General features: G+C 44.3%; 1 protein-coding gene across 2 annotated transcripts; it reads left to right on the top strand.

Annotated features, from left to right (window-relative positions):
* The first annotated feature begins 1,946 nt into the window (after window positions 1-1,946).
* On the top strand, window positions 1,947-18,357 carry SEC23B (Sec23 homolog B (S. cerevisiae)). 2 transcript variants are annotated; one of them, XM_009894825.1, is made up of 19 exons: window positions 1,947-2,179; window positions 3,264-3,321; window positions 3,926-4,012; window positions 4,280-4,459; window positions 4,845-4,930; window positions 5,719-5,863; window positions 6,485-6,643; window positions 7,474-7,589; window positions 8,792-8,915; window positions 9,423-9,503; window positions 9,827-9,916; window positions 10,715-10,821; window positions 11,261-11,414; window positions 12,766-12,843; window positions 13,134-13,295; window positions 14,160-14,246; window positions 15,845-16,000; window positions 16,872-16,937; window positions 18,111-18,357. In XM_009894825.1, the coding sequence occupies exons 1-19, from the start codon at window positions 1,959-1,961 to the stop codon at window positions 18,198-18,200; spliced, it is 2,247 nt and encodes a 748-aa protein (XP_009893127.1). In that variant the 5' UTR covers window positions 1,947-1,958; the 3' UTR covers window positions 18,201-18,357. The 2 variants fall into 2 exon arrangements, with proteins under 2 accessions (XP_009893127.1, XP_009893126.1); XM_009894824.1 differs by having other exon boundaries at window positions 4,223-4,459.
* Window positions 18,358-19,036: the final 679 nt, after the last annotated feature.

Raw genomic sequence — 19,036 nt, 5'->3', positions numbered from 1 at the left:
TGTGTCCCCTGGGGCTGTGGTGGGGGTCAGCAATGCCACCTGTAGCAGCACAGGGGCGTCAGTGCTTTACCCTATGGCAGTGCTGGGGACCAGTGATGTAGGGGGTCGGGGGTGGCCCCTGTGGCTTCACTAGAGATCTGTGGGGTCCTCTATGCTTTCTGGTGAAGGGCTGGGGATCTGTGGTGTCCCCTATAGCTGTGCTGAGCGCAGCAGCTGGGGGATCTGTGGCGTTCCCTATAGCACTGCTAGGGAGCAGCAGCATCGCCTATAGCTTTGTTGGGAGGGGTGGGTGAGTAGGGTGCTCTATAGCAGACCTCACACAGAAACTGAAATATTACCACCATTCATCTGCAGAGGCTTTGGAAGGGTCTGTCCTTTCCTGGACAGGGGCTTTGGAACCCTCACCACCACTGGGATGGGCCCTGGAGGTCACTGGGTAGAGGACCGGGGCTGGAGGACCCTGTGCTGATGGGGGGGCTGGCAGATGGGGCAGGCACCCGGCCCTAAAATGGCCCTACACAGCTCTGATTTGGGTGGGGGCACCTCCTCTCCTGCTGTCCTGACCCCAAAGCAGGTAAACAACCCATGCCAAACCCAGCTGGGCAATCGGGGCTCGGCCTGGGGCAGGGGAGTGGTGCTGGGCAGCAGTTGGAGAAACATGGAATAAATTTGCACAGCGGTTGCACTGCATACCTGAGATGTCAGGTGTTTATCTTGCTGTTCTCATATGCGGGATCTTTTACAGGGAGGCTCAGCTCTGATTTTTACCCTGACAGATCTATTTGTGGCAGGGATGTGTTGCTGAACCCTTCTGTTTGTCTGTCCAGAGGTGGGGGTGGAAATACAAGGCAATGCCCATGAACTTGATTTACATCCTTAATAGCAAGGAGAATAAAAAAAAAAGCATGAGTTTATAGGTCTGTGGGAAAATGTTATATCAAAACTTCTCCTTTGGAGGAGGTGATGCTTTCACCTTTCACTCCTTTTTGTGTGTTTTCTCACACCTATGGCCCTGCTGAATCTCCCCCCTGCAGTGAGAATGGGGAGTAAGGTAATCCCGGGGCATCTGCAGGTGTGAGTTTCCCCGGCCAGAGCGGGTCGCAGTGCTGCTGCTCTTGGCTCTGTGAGTTGCTGCTAGTGCTGTGTGGTGTTTGTGGGCTGGGTTCAATGAGTCAGTTTTTCAGCAGGCTTGTCCTTCCCTTTTTCAGAGACGTCAGAGGTAAGGATGGCCTGGGAGGTCTTGTTCATATCTTACTCTGAAGAGTTTATTAAGGCAGTAGAGAGGGTGACTTCTCTGGTGTGTTGGAGATATCCCTCCTTGAATAGCATGTCTTTTCTGAAGTCTACTGGACTCTCAATACCTCCCTTACTGGGAGTGGGACATGGTGCCATGCACAGAGGGTGTCTAAAATCACCAAAGACCTTTTTTAACTGTTTTGTCATGTGCCATCTGTAAGCAGGGCAGGCTGTTAACCAGATGACGTTTGTGATGAGTATTTTGGTCTCAGACTTAGCCTCCTTTTCTCCCCCCAAGGTTTTAGCCGAAGGCTTCAGGATGTGTTGCAACTCTGACCTGTTTTCATTTACTGACCTGAGTCAGGCAGGATTGACTTGACGCCAGCCTGAGGCTGAGTGGGTATTGGGATGTTAAATGCAGATCACAAGAAAGAATACTTGCATTCTGGCTTTGAGTGTCAGATGTCCTTGTTTCTTCATTGGATTTGGTGGGGTTTTAATTGTCTGGGATGTTGATGAGAGCACTGGACAGAAGAGATTAATGTAGTCACATGGTTCATTTGATAATGGGATTAACTCATTATAACGTATTGGCTTTGTCCTGCAATGTCTTGTGTCTCATGTAGTTGAACTGCTGGCCTCCTTTGCAGGACTATTGTCCAAACAGGTGACTGCTGCCTGAACCTGTGTTGCTTATGTCCTTTCAGAGCTTCTGCAGTCCCATGGCGACGTACCTGGAGTTCATCCAGCAAAATGAGGAGCGTGACGGAGTGCGTTTCAGCTGGAACGTGTGGCCCTCCAGCAGGCTGGAGGCCACGAGGATGGTTGTCCCCCTGGCCTGTCTTCTGACCCCACTGAAGGAGCGTCTTGACCTGCCGCCTGTGCAGTATGAACCAGTGCTTTGTAGCAGGCCGACTTGCAAAGCGGTGCTCAACCCACTCTGGTATGAATTTCTTGGCTGGGGATGTTAAGAGAGGCTGGATAGTACCTGGTTTTTATCTGAACTTCACTACTTCCTTATTCCCCTTTTTCTCGCCTGATGCCTGGCAGCCTTATTCATTTGGATGTAGTGGATTTGATAAAATCCATGCATGCCTAATGAGATACGTTGAACACCAGCCCGTTACTAGAGCTGCCAGAAACAGAGGGGAGAGGAGTGCCTTTGAGGAGGCTATTAAGGCAGTCGTGATATGAAAATGGCCAGTCCTCTTACCATCCCAGAGAATTTTGTGGTGAATGGTGAAACTTAAACAAAGATGCTGATTATACTGATATTGTCTTCTGGGCTGTGATGTTCACTTGGTTTCCTACTTCCTACACATCCTACTGCTTATAGGTCAGTTCCAGTATGAGCATCAAGGTTTTCTCTGAAGTTTTCTGAGAATTTAAGAGGAATAATCTCGGTCCCAAAATCACGTGATGATTTATATGTAGTGTGATGATTTATATGATTTGTGTGTAGTTGGAGCATAGCATTGGGCAGAGAAAAAGCAGGAAAAGCCAGTAAGAGGAAGTAAGAGGAGATCAAGCCCATGAAATAAGAATATGGCCAGGCTTTACTGCACCAGCAGTTACAGAATGTTGTAATGGGCTAAGGAGAGTAAACTCTTTGGGGCAGGGAACAGCCTGTTTGTTCAGTGTTTGCGCAGGATCTGCGTGAATGGCTCCTGCTGCTTTGTGACTGGAGTACTTGTATCCTAGAGCTGTACAAACAATAAGATGACTGAGATAAGCCCAAGTGTAGTGAAAGAATGATTAGACCCAAGTCTTTGTCTGCCAAAGGCTAAGCTCCAGACAGCTGTCAGTGGACTGTCACGCTGACAAGCCTGGAAGTGGCAGGGCTGGATGAGCTAATGGATTTCATGGCAATAGAACAAGAGTCTGAATCCCTAAAACTCTTGTCGTTCAAGTTGGAGTGTCTGATATTCTGTTTCTTCCTCAGTGGTGTGAACCAGCATAGATAATTGTGAAGCTGCGCTGTAAAATTGTTCCTATAGTTACACTAACACCTCACCTTTCCCTTACAGCCAAGTTGACTATCGGGCCAAGCTCTGGGCTTGTAACTTCTGTTTCCAGAGAAATCAAGTAAGTTGGAAAAAGCATCAGCCCTTCCATCTTTTCAGTGAAGACCTCCCCTGGCAAAGGATGTTAAGCATAAATTCCACTTTCCTAGATTCCTTCCCTTGGCCTTTTTCTCTTGCTGAACCAAGGCCTGAGCACTTGTTAATGGGTCTGTTTCACCTGACGTCTTATTTTCAGTTCCATTTTGCCAGTGATTTTACCAGGATGCAGGGCATAGGAAGGAGATAAAAACGTTTTGTTTCCAGTGTGCTTTTTGCGCTTGTCATTTACTGTTCTTGCCAAGTATGAAATTCATAGATTTGGGTAGACTTTTGCTATCAGAAACTGTTGCATGGCTAAACGAGTTTCAGCTAATGCATGGTCGCTGCTTTAGTCCTACCTTTTATTTACACTGGATTGAGCAGCTGTCCGTACTGCTGGCCACTTGTTGTCTGTGCTTAGGAAAACAGCAGTACGGGTCTCCTGTCATGACTTAATCAGGTTGGTGCAGTGGCAGTAAATAAAGATTTCAATAACCACATCATGAGCAGTGCAGCCTCCGTACTGCAGAGGAGGGCCCTACATTTCTGTCCTGAAACTTGTCCTAATTTTTTGTTCTCTTTTTCAGTTCCCTCCAGCATATGCAGGCATATCTGAAGTCAATCAACCAGCAGAGCTTATGCCTCAGTTTTCAACAATTGAATATATAGTGCAGGTAAATGAATCACAGGCAAATTTGAAGCCCTCAGAATTGTCTTGTTTATGACAGCTTATGTATGTATTAGATTTACCTGGGATAATGCAAATAAGTAACGTTTCTGCAAGGTGCTTTAGATAGGGCTCATTTTATTCCTTGGCTGGAGGCATTCTAAAATGTCACCTGGTATATGCATGCCCCTGGTAAATCCATCTCTTCCCACATTAGCGAGGTCCGCAGACGCCATTGATCTTCCTGTATGTTGTTGACACGTGCTTGGAAGAGGAAGACTTGCAGGCACTGAAGGAGTCCCTCCAGATGTCCCTAAGTCTGTTGCCTGCTGACGCTCTGGTGGGGCTTATCACTTTTGGCAGAATGGTCCAGGTTCACGAGCTGAGCTGTGAAGGGATTTCCAAGAGCTACGTCTTTAGGGGCACAAAGGACCTGACAGCTAAGCAAATACAGGTATGTTTGACCATCTCTTAGGCCAGTGTCTTGTTCCTGTTTGCTCTGTTGACTCCACTGCCAGTCTTTCAAGCTCTGGGCTCTTGGGGAGGAAGGAGGGTTCATTGCTCTTGATTGTTAGCCTGTTTCCCTCCCAATATCTGTCCTGTCTTTTTGCTTTTGTAAATTCCTTGGAAGCTTGTCTAAGATAGAGTTTGTGTATCTCACTTAATGGACCTGTTCGTCCATTCCCAGTGGGAGTGCAAAGATTAATAATTAATTTCACAGATTTTAATGTATTTAATGCTACAGTATTTCAGGCCTCAGGGTATATTGCTTGACAGCAAATAAGATGTTGAGTGTTCGAATAGTACATCTCCTCTGCCTCCTTTTTTCTGTTCTCTAGGATATGCTTGGGCTTTCAAAGCCAGCTGTCCCCATTCAACAGGGAAGACCTCTTCAAACTCCAGAGCAACCTGTTATTTCAAGCAGGTAAGCTGCACCAGCCCAGCAGAAGAGCAGGGCAGATGTTCTATGCTCCTTTGGGGTCACGCTTCTAAACCTGGGTTTCCCAAGAGGAGTCTTTGTAAGAAGATTTAAATGGTATTGTCTTGTTACAGTTATTTCCCTACATCAAGTGATAGGTATAGGTGGGATCTATTAAGGCTGCAGGCATTGTATTAGACTTCCATAGTGTCGTGGTTTTGCAGTTGCAAGAACGTGGTTGTTGTTCAGGCTAGATTTTTACTTGAAAAGTGTAGAGTAGCTGTCTTTGGAAAGCGTACTGCTCAGGAGTCGTTTGGAGCAAGGGCCTGTCTTTTTGATTGACCAGCCAATAGGGGGGTCTTGTCTATGTATAACAATCCTGCATACCACTTCCTACCCCTTGACCCAAAAAATGATTGGCAGGCAAGCAGTGACCACTGACCAGTAAAGCTGTATTTGCTCTGTTCAATGCAGTTTTCTCTTTTTCAGCTCCTCTTCTTCAGTGGCAGCTCTTTTGCATTTTGGTAGACTAAATCACCATTGAAGTTCTTTCCTGTGCTTTATGTGTCTTTGCCTTCTTGTCACTTCCTGATGTCTTGCTTTGATCAAATTTTTTATTTTGCACAGGCCTGTTACCTTGGAAAGTTTGGATGTAATGGAGCATGCCACATCACTTTTTGCTTCTGATAACTATCTCTGCATTTTATGTGTGCCAGGAACAATGAGGCACTTACTTTCTTCTCTAAAGTGAAAGGACTTATAAGCAGGAAAACATTTCATTTGAATTTTTGTAGGTTTCTGCAGCCAGTACATAAGATTGACATGAATTTAACAGATCTGCTTGGAGAACTGCAAAGGGACCCATGGCCAGTGACCCAGGGAAATAGGCCTTTACGTTCCACTGGAGTAGCTCTTTCGATTGCCGTTGGCTTATTGGAGGTACTCTTAGCGCCGTTGTTTTTTTGAGATGAGCTGCTCAAAGTAAGCGCTGGCAGTCTCTGCTGAGACACGCACAGGTGTCAGTCCAGCTTGGTCTGTGGCCCAGTTACACTGGGCTGCAGAGGTGCAATTTGTCTCTACTGATGTTTGACATGAATTAGCACCAGCTGGTGTAGGGCGGGCTGAGAGTTTACATCTAAATGGTAAAATATGCAAGTATTTAAAGGTCTCTGATTCTTGTGTGTATCACCATGTGGAGGTGATATGCACTGGGTTTGTCTGAGGGTCATCTCAGATAAAGTAAGTAAATGAAGATGTAAGTAAAAAGAACAGAAACTGCCTGCTTCCTGTTTTGAAGACATGAAGCTTGACGTAGCTTGAGTCTAAACTTGAGAGTGCTGTGACTGTCAGGAAATGCATCGCTATTTGTCAAAGCAGCATCTAGCAGAGACAGGTCCCTAATGTCATCGAAGACATGTGGACTCTTCTCTAAAGAAAGCATTGTTGCCATTTAATTGGTCTCTCTCCCTTCCTGTCCCGATTCTCTCTCTGTCTGTCTGTCTGTCTGTCTCTCTCTCTCTCTCTCTGTCTCTCTGATATAAGTCTGTATTTTTATTTTAGGGCACATTTCCAAACACAGGGGCCAGAATAATGCTGTTTACAGGTGGGCCACCAACACAAGGACCGGGCATGGTGGTAGGAGATGAACTGAAAACACCCATCCGTTCTTGGCATGACATAGAGAAGGACAATGCAAGGTTCATGAAGAAGGCCACCAAAGTAGGTGCTAGTGCCTGCTGGGTGTGTTTTTTAAACAAAAACTGAATATTGTGTGAGAACACTAAATGGGGGGAAAGGACATAGCACAAATCTACGTACACTGCTGTGCTGACATCTGCTCAATGTCCTTCCCCAGGGAACAAACATAATCCATTCTCTTGATGTGGGAACAGTGTGTCCAGATACTTGCATGGTTGTCCTTGAAGTCCCTGAGCCTTTTGTGTACATTAAATTGTGAGAATAGTCAAGGGAAGAGTAAAAAAAGACTTTCTTCTAATTACTTCTCCAGCAATGTCTTGTGCCTTCTCAGAGAAAGAAGTATTTCGGTGTTATTTCTTAGCTGATGGTGGGTGGGGAGTTTGTTCATCAACATCATTGTATCTCCTTCTGGGGAGGAAAAAAACCTGCCTTCCAAGAATTTGTCACTTCCAGAAAACCTCCTTTGTCTTCCTGGCGTATGAAACGACAGTTAAAATAGTTAAAATGTCAGGCGTGAAATGTGCCTGTCAGCTTAGAGGAAGCAGTATGACACCTGTTCTCTTAACTATCACCTGGAAACCTTTGGGTTTCCCCTAAGTTATCACAGGCAAAGACCCCAGGTAATTCATGCACTGTCTGTGTTTGTGACATGCAACTCAAGCTCATCCAAGTGCAAACATCGTAGGAGGGTGAAGTGTGCTCCAGCAGAGCAGTAAGAGCAAACAGCTGTTTAGTTACTATAGCCCTAGTAATTGCTTGATTTTACCTTGCGTCTCGTGCTGGGATCAGCTGGAGCGCAGTAGGAATATTGCCCATTGTGGCATCCGAAATACTGTGTATGTTTTCCCCAGCACTACGAGACTCTGGCTAATCGCACTGCAGCCAATGGGCATTGCATCGACATCTATGCCTGCGCCCTGGATCAGACTGGACTGCTAGAGATGAAGTGCTGTGCAAACCTCACTGGGTATGTTTGTAGCAGGGCATCTGTGGGGTTTTTTGGGTTTTTTGGGTTTTTTTTTGAGGGGGAGAATGGTTCAGAAAACAGCTAAGTTTGCTGTCAGGGCAAAAAGGTGAGATTTGTATCATTCTATTTTAAAGTGTGGTTTGAATTTGCCTAGATATATATGGCAAACCTCCCCTGATCCCAGTCCACATTTCTGAAGTCTCAAAACAGCATGTGAATTAGCACTACTGGTAGAAAACTCGATGTCCTGCTTTGAGAAAGGTATTCTAAAGCATGGCGCAACCTGTCTTTTACAAATGCCTTCTGCCTCCTTGGGAGATAGCAAGTATCCTTTCCAGATTTTATGGGATAGAAGTGCCGTGCTTTGTGGCGTGTGCATGACTGAAGTGCCATCAGAAGAGCAGAGCGTCGGGCGTGGTGGGTAGAAAGTTTCCATGTGTGGGCCAGATTTTCTCTACTTAACAGCTCACTTGCACTTTCTCCAGGGATTCTCATCTTCACTGGATCTAGTTTTAAGTGACACCTCTAAGGGGTAAATATCTGTGTTCCCTATTGCTGAAAACCTTGTGGTCTCTGCGAGGAAGGCTGTGTGCTAAACTAGGCCTTTTGTGGACTCAGCGTGTCTTATTGGCCATTTAAAATCTGCTGTGTCTAGGGAGTCAAAGGATGGTTTGAGACAATTCAAGGTATTTGTAAATACTCAGTAAGCAGAAGAGAGATTGTTTGACCCTTTGGTTGTGTTACTGAGCTCCATACGATCAGGCCTGGGTTTACCAAGGCACTTAGGGAAGGCACAGCACAGACCCGTGCTCTCGTCCTCGTGCTGCAGCAGTGCAACCATCCTGTCTATAGTGTGGGTGGTTCCAGCCCTGCTCAGGGAAATCAGGCTGAGCAAAGCTCTTTCCTGGGTTGAGATATTTCTAACTGGTGGAACATGACCATTTTTAAGGCAGCTGAAGGGATGGCAAGAAATACAGTTGAGAAAGCAAGCTGGCAAAGATGGAGTATTAACTCATCTGGCTTTGGAGGAGGCATCTGTGAATCTGCGTTCCTTAATGTGAATTTTTTCTATGCAAAGGCGTGCTTTAAAACAGTTTCTGCATGTGTTTGTGTGCATGATGGTTGGAGGGATATATCCTTTGTGCTTTACTTCTAATTCCCAGTTGCTTGAGTTCCCTCATGTATTGTTTCTTCTTTCCCAGAGGTCACATGGTGATGGGAGACTCCTTCAACACTTCTCTCTTCAAGCAGACCTTCCAGCGGGTATTTAACAAAGGGTTCAACGGGGAATTTCGGATGGCTTTTGGTGCAAGTTTGGATGTGAAGGTGAGAGATTAGTTTCATTGAATGCCATTAACTGGGAAATACAAGTGCTGTTCATTCCAAAGTTGATTTCAGTGTCTGGGGTGTAGAAAATTCTTTGAGGTCAGCTGTAGTACCTGTTTTGGGAGAAGTACCCTACTGGAGTGCGTGAAGGAATTTTTGTTTGGATGCTTATTAAGTTTGTGTGTGTGGGTTTGTTTGTTTTTTTTTTTTTTTTTCTAAAAAAGCAGCTGAGCTTAGCATCTCCTCACTCAGCAAGGAACATTTCATACTCTCTCACAGTCACTGTAAATATGTCTTCGTTATTAGAATGTGACTGTAGATTCTCTTACGTTCACTAATTGTAGCAGTAGGTAATCTGGAAAAGTACTCAGAGATGCTTTCCTTGACAGCCGTGTGTATGGATCATCTGATCAAAGCTGAGCAACTGATTTAGTCCGTGTGTATTCTATTTGACTGACTTGATTTTAAAAAGCAACTGACCAACCAACTTTTTTTACTTTGTTTTAGACCTCTAGGGAATTGAAAATTGCGGGAGCTATTGGACCGTGTGTATCCCTGAATGTTAAAGGGCCGTGTGTCTCTGAAAACGTAAGTTTCTGACGTGGAAAAATCTTTAATAAAGAAGTAAATAAACAGTGCAAAGTTTCTGTCTAGACCTACAGCTCAGCTAGAATGTCAGAGTTTTCAATGAGAAGAGCAATTTGGAAACCTCCCTAGGAAAAGACAGTCTTTCCTAGACTAAATTCTTGTCCCATAAGGCTTTCTTTTAACTGTACGTCCTTCAGTAACTTCATTCACACCCAGAAGATTAGAAGGCCTCCTGTAACTGTACCTCTGATTGGAATTTAATACAAGCTTGCCTTCCGTGCTGCTAGAGATAAAAATGCTGCCTTCTTTTCAATTCTGTGCAGGAGCTTGGAATTGGAGGAACATCTCAGTGGAAAATTTGTAGTCTGGACCCCAGCACAACTCTGGCCATTTACTTTGAAGTGGTAAATCAGGTCAGTCCTGGCTTCTGGTTTTTCTGGTCATTTTTTTTTTATACTCCAAGCTATTTGTTTGTAGCAGGGCCAGGAAATGCAATGACGTTCCCTGTGTTGCAGATGGATGGTTACAAAGCAACCAAGTGTTCTGTGCCAAAGAAATGGTCTTAGAGTTGTTTTCATATGCATAAATCGCGTAATAGTTTTGTTTTGTACGAACCCTGCATTCTTTCCTTGTCTTCCTATGGTATTTAGTTAACAAAGAAGATACTGTCTTTTTGCCAGTAGGTGCTGTGGAGAATAAAAGTATAAATACCTTCAAATTCTTGGACAGTTCCTTGTCCAAGTTGTAATAACTTGGTGGCTCAAAAGCAACTTTTGGCTGGGGAAGTTTCTGAGCCATGTGGCAGCTGGAAGCTAGGAAGGCCACCCCAAAGGAATTGTATTCCACGTGTGTGCCTCTTTGTCTTCTCTGCCATTTGGTGGTGTTACTGTTGGGAATAGGATGGTGGACACGTAGGACCTTTGCTCAGACCTTGTACTGCCATTCTTATGTTCATTGCTATAGAGATGATAAGTTGCTGCCATCCTTTAAGGGACAAGCTGAGGAAGTGTCAGGCACAATATTAAAGGGGCCCAGCACCACCTGACTCTGAGGGCTGCTGGAAAACACAACACTAAGATGTGTCTCTTCTCTGGTCCACCTCTAGCTTGTACTTATTCTATGATTGCTCAAAAGGTGCCCTGGAGTTCTCTGTAGTGTGCCTTTATGGAAAAGCCAGCCTGTTTTGAAGACTTACCTTGTTTCATTTGCAGCACAACGCACCAATACCTCAGGGAGGCAGAGGGGCAGTGCAGTTTGTCACTCAGTATCAACATTCCAGTACACAGAAGCGGATTCGTGTCACCACCATAGCCAGAAAGTGAGTATCTCATGCCAATTCTTTAGCAGAACGGCAGAAACTTAAGCTGCAGTCTGTGCTGGAATTTTTCTAGTTTTTTCTTGCCCAACATGGTTCCAACTGTAGTTATCTGCTTAGGATTTAATCTAGGAAAATAGAAATGGCTGTCATCCGTTCTATTGCAGCACAACGCACCAATACCTCAGGGAGGCAGAGGGGCAGTGCAGTTTGTCACTCAGTATCAACATTCCAGTACACAGAAGCGGATTCGTGTCACCACCATAGCCAGAAAGTGAGTATCTCATGCCAATTCTTTAGCAGAACGGCAGAAACTTAAGCTGCAGTCTGTGCTGGAATTTTTCTAGTTTTTTCTTGCATGCATTGGCAGCAGAGGCTGAGTCTGGTTTGAGTTTTGCTGAAGGTGAATGCATGTAGCACTAACCCATTACTAACCCTATAGCTGGGCAGATGCACAGAGTCAACTCCAGCATATAGAAGCTGCGTTTGACCAGGAAGCAGCTGCTGTGCTTATGGCACGACTGGGAGTGTACAGAGCTGAATCAGAGGAGGGACCTGATGTTCTGCGATGGCTGGACAGACAGCTGATCAGACTGGTAAGACCAATAGACTGCAGTTGGGTGTGTTCTTGATTTTTAGTAAAATGGCTTCTGGAAATGAAAACACCGTTCTTTTTCCAGATTCACTTGCTTCATTTGTGCTTTGATCATGGTCACATAGTTGTAATGCACAATAGCTCAGAAGCCAGTATGATCAGAGTAGGTAAACGTCGCACCATGCTGAAAGGGTTAAACTTGAGATTAAAGACGTTATAGTGAAACACAGAATAATGTAGGTTGGAAGGGACCTCTGCAGGTTTCTGGTTCAACCCCCTTCAAAGAGGGCCAGCTTTGAAGTTAGAGCAGGTTGCTCCAGGTCTTGAGTTTTGAAGATCTTTTTTGCTTCTCTTGACAACCTGTTCCAGTGTTTGATCTTGGTCACTGTGATTTTTTTTTTTTTCTTTTTCCTTTTCACCTCCTTGCCCCCGTCAGAATGTCCATTTCTCCAGCTACTCGTCAGGTAGCTGTAGACAGCGATACGACTCACAGATCCCATTTATCACCAGGCTGAATAAACCCATCTTCTTCAGCCTCTCTTTCTACATTAGGTGCTCCAGCCTCTGACCAGCTTGGTGGCCTCTGCTAAACTCAGTCCAGTATATCTGTGTCTGTCTTGCACTGGGGAGCCCCAAACTGGACACACCATTCAGATGTGGGCTCACCGGTGCCAAGTTCATGGTAGTAATCACTTTTGCAACTTCATACTCTCTCTTTCTTTGAATTTCACAAGCCTGAGTTGCCTGAATTAGTTCTTGCTTTGTCCAAACACCCATGTGGAGTTAATACTAACAGATAGGGCACATCAGACACTGAAAAAACAGGGCCTATATCAAATAAAGATTTGAGCATGAAAACACACACAGGCATGCTGCATGCTGAAATGATTGCAGAGTCATTTATAGTTAAATTGCTAAAACCGTTGATACTTTTTATTTTCAACCAAGCAGTTGGTGAGATGCCAGTCTGCTGCTGCTCTAGAAGGAAGCTGAGTTGCTGCAGAAGCGTTTCATAGTGTACAAAGCAGCTTAGCTATAACGTAGTATCCAGGATTTAATGGAAAAATTGGGTAGTACTAGAAGCACTATTTCTTTCATTCTTAGATAATTTCAAATCTAGATTTAATATATATAAACATAGATAAATAGATTGAATCATCATTCTTATTCCAGTAAGATACAGAAACCACTGCTGTAAAGAGAAATAAATTTATATTTCTTGTCACTTTCATGCCTTGCTTGTTGTGTTTAAAAACAATCAAGAGAACATCCTTCCAAAACAAAAAGTGTTAACTCTAAAAAAAAAAAAAAAGAGAGAGAGATAACCAAAGTATCCGTTTTGCTTCCAACAGTGTCAGAAGTTTGGACAATACAACAAAGATGATCCCAACTCTTTCAGATTGTCAGAATCGTTTTCTTTGTATCCCCAGGTAAGAACTTAATTTCCCACAGCTGTGGGAAAAGTGTGCAAGGGTGAGTGAGAGTGATGATAAATCATCTGGTACCATTTATCAAATTCCGGAGGGGAAGAACAGATGCGCTTTTAATTTGTTGGGCTGGTCCTGTAGTTCAGTGCTGCAAATGACCTGGTAAGGGAAGAACTCTGAGGAGTTAATAAGGGGTAGACTTTTGTCAAAGAATTTGCTGTTCAGAAAGATTGGACTTCGGTGCAGAAGTTTTGGCAATTTGCTGACTTTTCTCACTCATCTTTCTGGTGCAGTTCATGTTCCATCTGCGACGCTCCCCATTCCTGCAGGTCTTCAATAACAGTCCAGATGAATCTTCTTACTACCGTCATCACTTTGCTAGGCAAGATCTGACCCAGTCTCTCATTATGATCCAGCCCATCCTTTATGCTTATTCTTTCCATGGACCTCCTGAGGTGAGTCCTTGTTCAACAGGAAGAGATGGATCAATCCAAAATAATGAGTATGCAGTCAGAGTAACACTCTTTCAGCAAAAAGGCCCCCCATACTTTTTTTTTTTTTTTAATCGAAGTATTTATTAAAGGATGAGATGGGGCAATGTAAAATATGAATTGTGTTTTCAGTAAGCTTACAACTTTGATTAAAAAAGATAAAAACACCATAAAACTTCCCAAAAACCAACCTGCCCGCCTTCCTCCGCTGCCAAGCCACAGCCCCCACCCCACAGAATCTGGTGAATATTGTGGCTGCCAGTATCACTTTTACTTTTCTCCCAGAGGCTGCCATCTCCACTGCATAAGTCAGCAAGCCTCAGTCCATCCAGGTCATAATCTTCTACCAGCTGCTTGTTTTCAGGTGTTTATGCAGCAGTGTTGAACTATGTGCAAGTATTCAGTGGACAGACATGGATTTCCTTATACTGATAGCTTCCTTGAAAGGAGTGTCTCTGGCAGGAAAGAAACACAGGAGCTGCTGGAGTGACACTTCGAAACCTTCTTGGCAGCATTTGCCAGAGTTCATGTTATTCCTTATTATTCTCAAGATACGTTTGTTCGAGATCATTTCAAATTAAACTTGGATAGCCACAGAAATTGGTCTCTCGCATCCTGCGCTTCATACAGCAGCTGATAACCCGCTGCTCTGTTCAGTAATGCTGCAGGAGGCTGACCACGCTCTGCAAGGTGCGTGCATGGACTGAGCAGCTGTTGGTGGCGTCGCGTCTGTACGGGCAGGGCTGAGCAAGCTGTTCCGCCGCCCATGAAGGTTAGTACAGTTCTGAGGGCTTAGTGGCGCCTGACTTTCTTCTTTATTTTCCCCAGCCAGTGCTTTTGGACAGCAGCAGTATTCTTCCTGACAGAATCCTACTGATGGATACTTTCTTCCAGATAGTTATCTACCTTGGTGAGGTACAGTGAAATACCTTCTCTTTCTCTGTTTGCACTCCCTCCCTCCTGCCATGCATGCAGACGGTGTCACTGTTAGGATAAAAAGAGCTGCTGGCAAAGCCCACGCTAGCATAATGGCATCATATACATGCTGCCAGTTTTAATACAATTTCCCCACTGTCCTAGTTATCAAACAAATCCTACTGGAGTTGCTGAGGATGTGTTCTACACTCAGGAGTAGCTGTCATGTTAGGTTGGTAACGAAGATGGTCCTTTACCGGGCCTGGAAAAGGACAGAGCAACTTGAAACTAAGCAGGGCAGAGAGCTGCAGTTTGATTTTCAGATACGTGACGTACTTGGTTGCTGGGTTTTGCCACTTAAATACTGCTGCTTTTAAATAAATCAGTTACGAATTTTCCCAGTTTTTGCTTTTGAATAATGGATGTTTTTGACGGTTGCTCCTATATTCCTTCCATTGTGACTGAGGTCACTCTGGCTGCTTGAGGTACTGTCTGCTTTTGAACATCTGGATTTATACCAATATGCAAAGCCTTGGCTTTCCAGTGCCTCTTCAGCGTGCAGACCTTTAGGTCTGTATTTCAGCCCTGTCAGGTTTTCTAAGAGACTGGTATGCTACTGTAGCTGCAGAATGGAAACGTGTCACACCCTGAAGTGGTTATGGCCTAAGGGATGAGGAGGAAGCTGGCTTTCTGCTTTTTTCTCTGGAAATCTCCCTGTTCTTTGATGCTTTTTCCCCCCTCATATCCTTTATAGTCCTGTGTGGGGAGTGGCCCTCATTGAATTTCTTCTACCTAAACATGGCATCAAATTGGAGTAGTTTAAATAAACCCATCTTGGTTTATGGTCAGATATTCCTATTAGTGAAAACTTTTTGGGAGGCATTTAACTATTCCCTTTGTCTTTGAACTAAAGTACTTCATTTAATGACTGCTATTAGAATGCTCGAAGTTTGGCATGATAGTTTGCAGCAGTTCCATTATTAGCTCCCAACTTCACTCCACGTAGGATTTGTTCTCTTTGAGAAGTAAGCAGGGATACCTGATTTACGTGGACAGGAGTTGAATGCTTCAGTCAACAATGAAATAAATCTTCCAGAGTTACCTTAAACAGTTTCTACCTACTGCTGCAGAGCAAGACGCTCAGCAACTGGGTAAAATTTAGACAAAGGAAGAGCTAAGTGTGTGATCTGTGTGTGTACAGAGCAATTGTTAGGTACATATTGTTAAGTACCTTGGAAATACTGTAAGGCAATGGCATTTAAGACCAAGACTAGTTAAGAAAGTCAGTGATTTATAAATGCTTTGTGTTTCTATGTTGGCGCAGGCTGAAACATAAAGGCTTGAAGATTGCTTTCAATGAATTGCTCTTGCACTGCACAAACTGCTAGCAGCGTTTGTGTTGAGTGCCTGCTCTTAAATTCAGGAACAGTCAGAAACTAAGTAATGTTATTGCCAGAGTAGTGAAAGCGTGCATTTGCCCTGTGCTCTGTAAACAGACGTACATGTAACGTTCTGCTGCCTTAAGACATGAGGGTTAAAAAGGGGAGGCTTGCAGACATCTCTACTATTTTATCATTTCCTCCCTGTCCTGTCAATAGACTATTGCACAGTGGCAGAAAGCTGGTTACCAAGACATGCCTGAATATGAAAACTTCAAGCACCTACTGCAAGCCCCGCTGGATGACGCCCAGGAAATCTTGCAGACTAGATTCCCAATGCCGCGTTACATCCACACTGAACATGGGGGCAGTCAGGTAAGGAGGTTTATTGAGGAACTCTTTCTGTTGTTGAATAGAGCAAATGTCTGTCTCTTTCCGCTTTACTAAAAGGATGGTTCTGTAAGTTAAATACAGTGGTAATTTAGCTCTTCAAAGTATAGAGCTTGTATATTTTCTCTTGAGCTCTTACTACAACATTGTCTTTTAATAAGTCAATCACTTGCTGGATATGCTTTTGAAATCTGAGTATGGGGAAAAAAAAAAAAAAAGAATAAGCTTAATTGTCTTTTAATTCCCCAAAGAGGTGGGAAAGAAATTATTTGGCTATATGTCTAAACTTACCCAAGACAGGAAGTGCAGTTAGCTTGCTAGGACAGTAAGTTACACTGAAAGATTGACCATCTGTTCCTTTATTCTCAGATGGTGAATGAGGATATAAAATAGTTCCTGGTTTTTGCTCTTCCTGGAATTGCAGTTATGCTGTGCTTGTCTGTGTCTGGCTTGTTTGTAGCAGTGAAGAGGCCGGAACTGATGCTCCAAAACAAAGATTTGGTATTAATTTCTGATCTGACCGTGTTATGCTGGTCCTCCGCTGACCTCTTTTCCAAAGGGTGGCTGGGGGCACGTGAGGGACAGTGCTGGCAACATGCCTGTGTCGCCTGGAACCGGAGCTGCCCTCCCAGGCCAGCACTGCTTGCTGTAGCAGAGCACTGTGTGCCCCTTGGAGACAAGTTGTCTGTGGAGCAGGGCTGTTTCTGGGCCTGAAACCTATTTAAGTTAAATTAGTACCTTGCTTGCAAAAGCAGAGGAACATCACCAGTCGTGATCTAAGGCAGTAAGAAGTCTTCAGGGAGCTGACGGGTCTGCCGTTTTACATAACTACTTCTCAAATGTTTTGTCTTAACAGGCCCGGTTCCTCTTGTCTAAAGTGAACCCTTCTCAGACCCACAATAACCTCTATGCGTGGGGACAGGTAAGCAATGGAGGAGCTGCTCATGCTTGGGAATACTGTAAAATATACATTTATGTATTTGGCTAGTAGCCCTCCTGCTTCACCACATGGCCACAAACCGTGAGCAGGTTATGTTGGTCCTCTGTTTCTTACCTAAGAGCTTTTTGCAGACAGTTGTGACAGGATATGAAAATCTTACACTGCTTTATGGTGCAAGGAAACAAAGTTATTTTTCTGTACCAAAAGGTCTGATAATGGAATTACCAACCAAGACTGCAATTATTGTAGCATTTTAAAAGACAGAACTGATTTATTAGGTTTGTCTCTAAAGCTTAGGCAGGTTCGATTTTTATTCAACCTGCTGCTTCCACTCCATGGTTGTTGATAAGATAAATAGTACTGGTGGGGAGCACTAGATGACAAGATGATCAGAATGTGGTTTTCAAGCCTGGATGACTAAATTCGTGTGCCTGTTCTTGTACTGAATCCCCCCAAATTTTCAGCAAAATCCAGTTGACTTTAGGGCTTTTTCTCAATGGATCAAAGGAATGGCTGTCCAAGTAGAGGTGCTGCAAGAACAGCTGAGCACCTCAGCAGCTTGGTGGCAGGAGATGAGTGATCTCCACAAGGAGTCCTTTGCCCCTTTGGTCTCCCTTCCTGTATCACAGGTATACGTGGGGCACAGGCAGAGCAGGAGAATTTTCTGTGGTGGCCGCTACTGAAGGAAGCAGCTAATTTGATGTAGAATATGCTGTTAGAGGTTTCAGATGACCTGATGTAGAAATTTATTTTCACGCTTCCCTACAAATATGATTTAAAACTCTTGAGGTCACAGTGTATTTAGCATTCTGGAAAAAGTAGCTAACATATGGACCCATAAAGATCTAATTTATCTGAGAATACTAGACTTTTATATCTGTCTTTACCTTGTTTGTGTGGAGCTTCGGGGAGCAAAATTCCCAATGCCTTAGAAAGAAGAGACTTTTTTTTCCCAGTAGTTCCGATTGGCAACAGCACTGACACCGTTCTCTAGTGCAAAGAGTAGCATCTTTCCACTAGATACCTGTCCTTTGCAGGCAAAAAGGTTGATTAAGCAGGCAATTAGTTCAGAGTGCTGACATCTGATCTGCTTCCAGTTAGTCCCCAGTGTTACCACCACTATTTTAGGCTCATTCTTTCTTTATTTTTCTGCAGGAATCGGGAGCTCCAATCTTGACAGATGATGTTAGTCTCCAGGTATTCATGGACCATCTAAAAAAGTTGGCAGTTTCAAGTGCATCATGACTTTGATCTAACTGAGAAGCAAGAATAGAAGAGTTACATAGATCATGTTAACAGAAGCGGAGCATTTATTTACATTTCCTTCTGTTTTTTTAGACTGCGGTTTTTAAGTATGAAATTAAATAAATACTCGGGGAGAGTTTTGTACTTTGCCCTTCTAGATATTAATTTATTTGTGCTCCCTTTTGTCTATATTCAGTTTACTCTACATTTTTCATACATTGTAATTAGAGCTAAAAGGGTGTTTTAGCCAATGTAGATTTTAACAGTAGCTTAATTTTTAATGTTGCGTGTTCTTAAAAGGTGTCTTTGTGCAACCAGGGACTGTATTAATGAAAAATAAAACTGGGTAAGACCATTACTATTTAGTGCAATCCCCAGTTCAGCTGTATGAGCAACGGACTGGGCTTACCTCCTTTTCATTTTTGAAAATGTGCCCCTGGGGTGCGCACATGCTGTCGAAAATAATTTGGAGGCCCTCTTAAAGGCAAGGCAGTGCAGAACAAGTACGAGATGGGGGCGAGTGCTTTGAGGGAGACGCACAACCCCTGCTTTGAGCACAGCGGCGCGCCACAGCCTTGCCTTTGCGTCACCGTGACCCAGGGCCTGAACGCCACCCCCACTTTAGCACAGCATTAACGGGCCGGAAAACCGACAGGAAAACCGGCAGTGCAGCCGAGTAAGACGAGGTCCCGGGGGCCGCCCAGGGCCGGGCTCAATCGCCTCACACCCCCTCCACCGCCTCAGTCGCGGAGCCCCTGCCCAAGCTCGGTTCTCAGGCGCTGCCGTGCAGGCCGCTCGCCCCTCTTCAGCCGCCAGGCTCACACCGCACGCAGGCG

This window comes from Charadrius vociferus, unplaced genomic scaffold (genome assembly GCF_000708025.1).
Source record: "Charadrius vociferus isolate BGI_N301 unplaced genomic scaffold, ASM70802v2 scaffold411, whole genome shotgun sequence".
Classification (NCBI taxonomy): domain Eukaryota; kingdom Metazoa; phylum Chordata; class Aves; order Charadriiformes; family Charadriidae; genus Charadrius; species Charadrius vociferus.
This window is presented reverse-complemented; position numbering and strand designations above follow the sequence as displayed.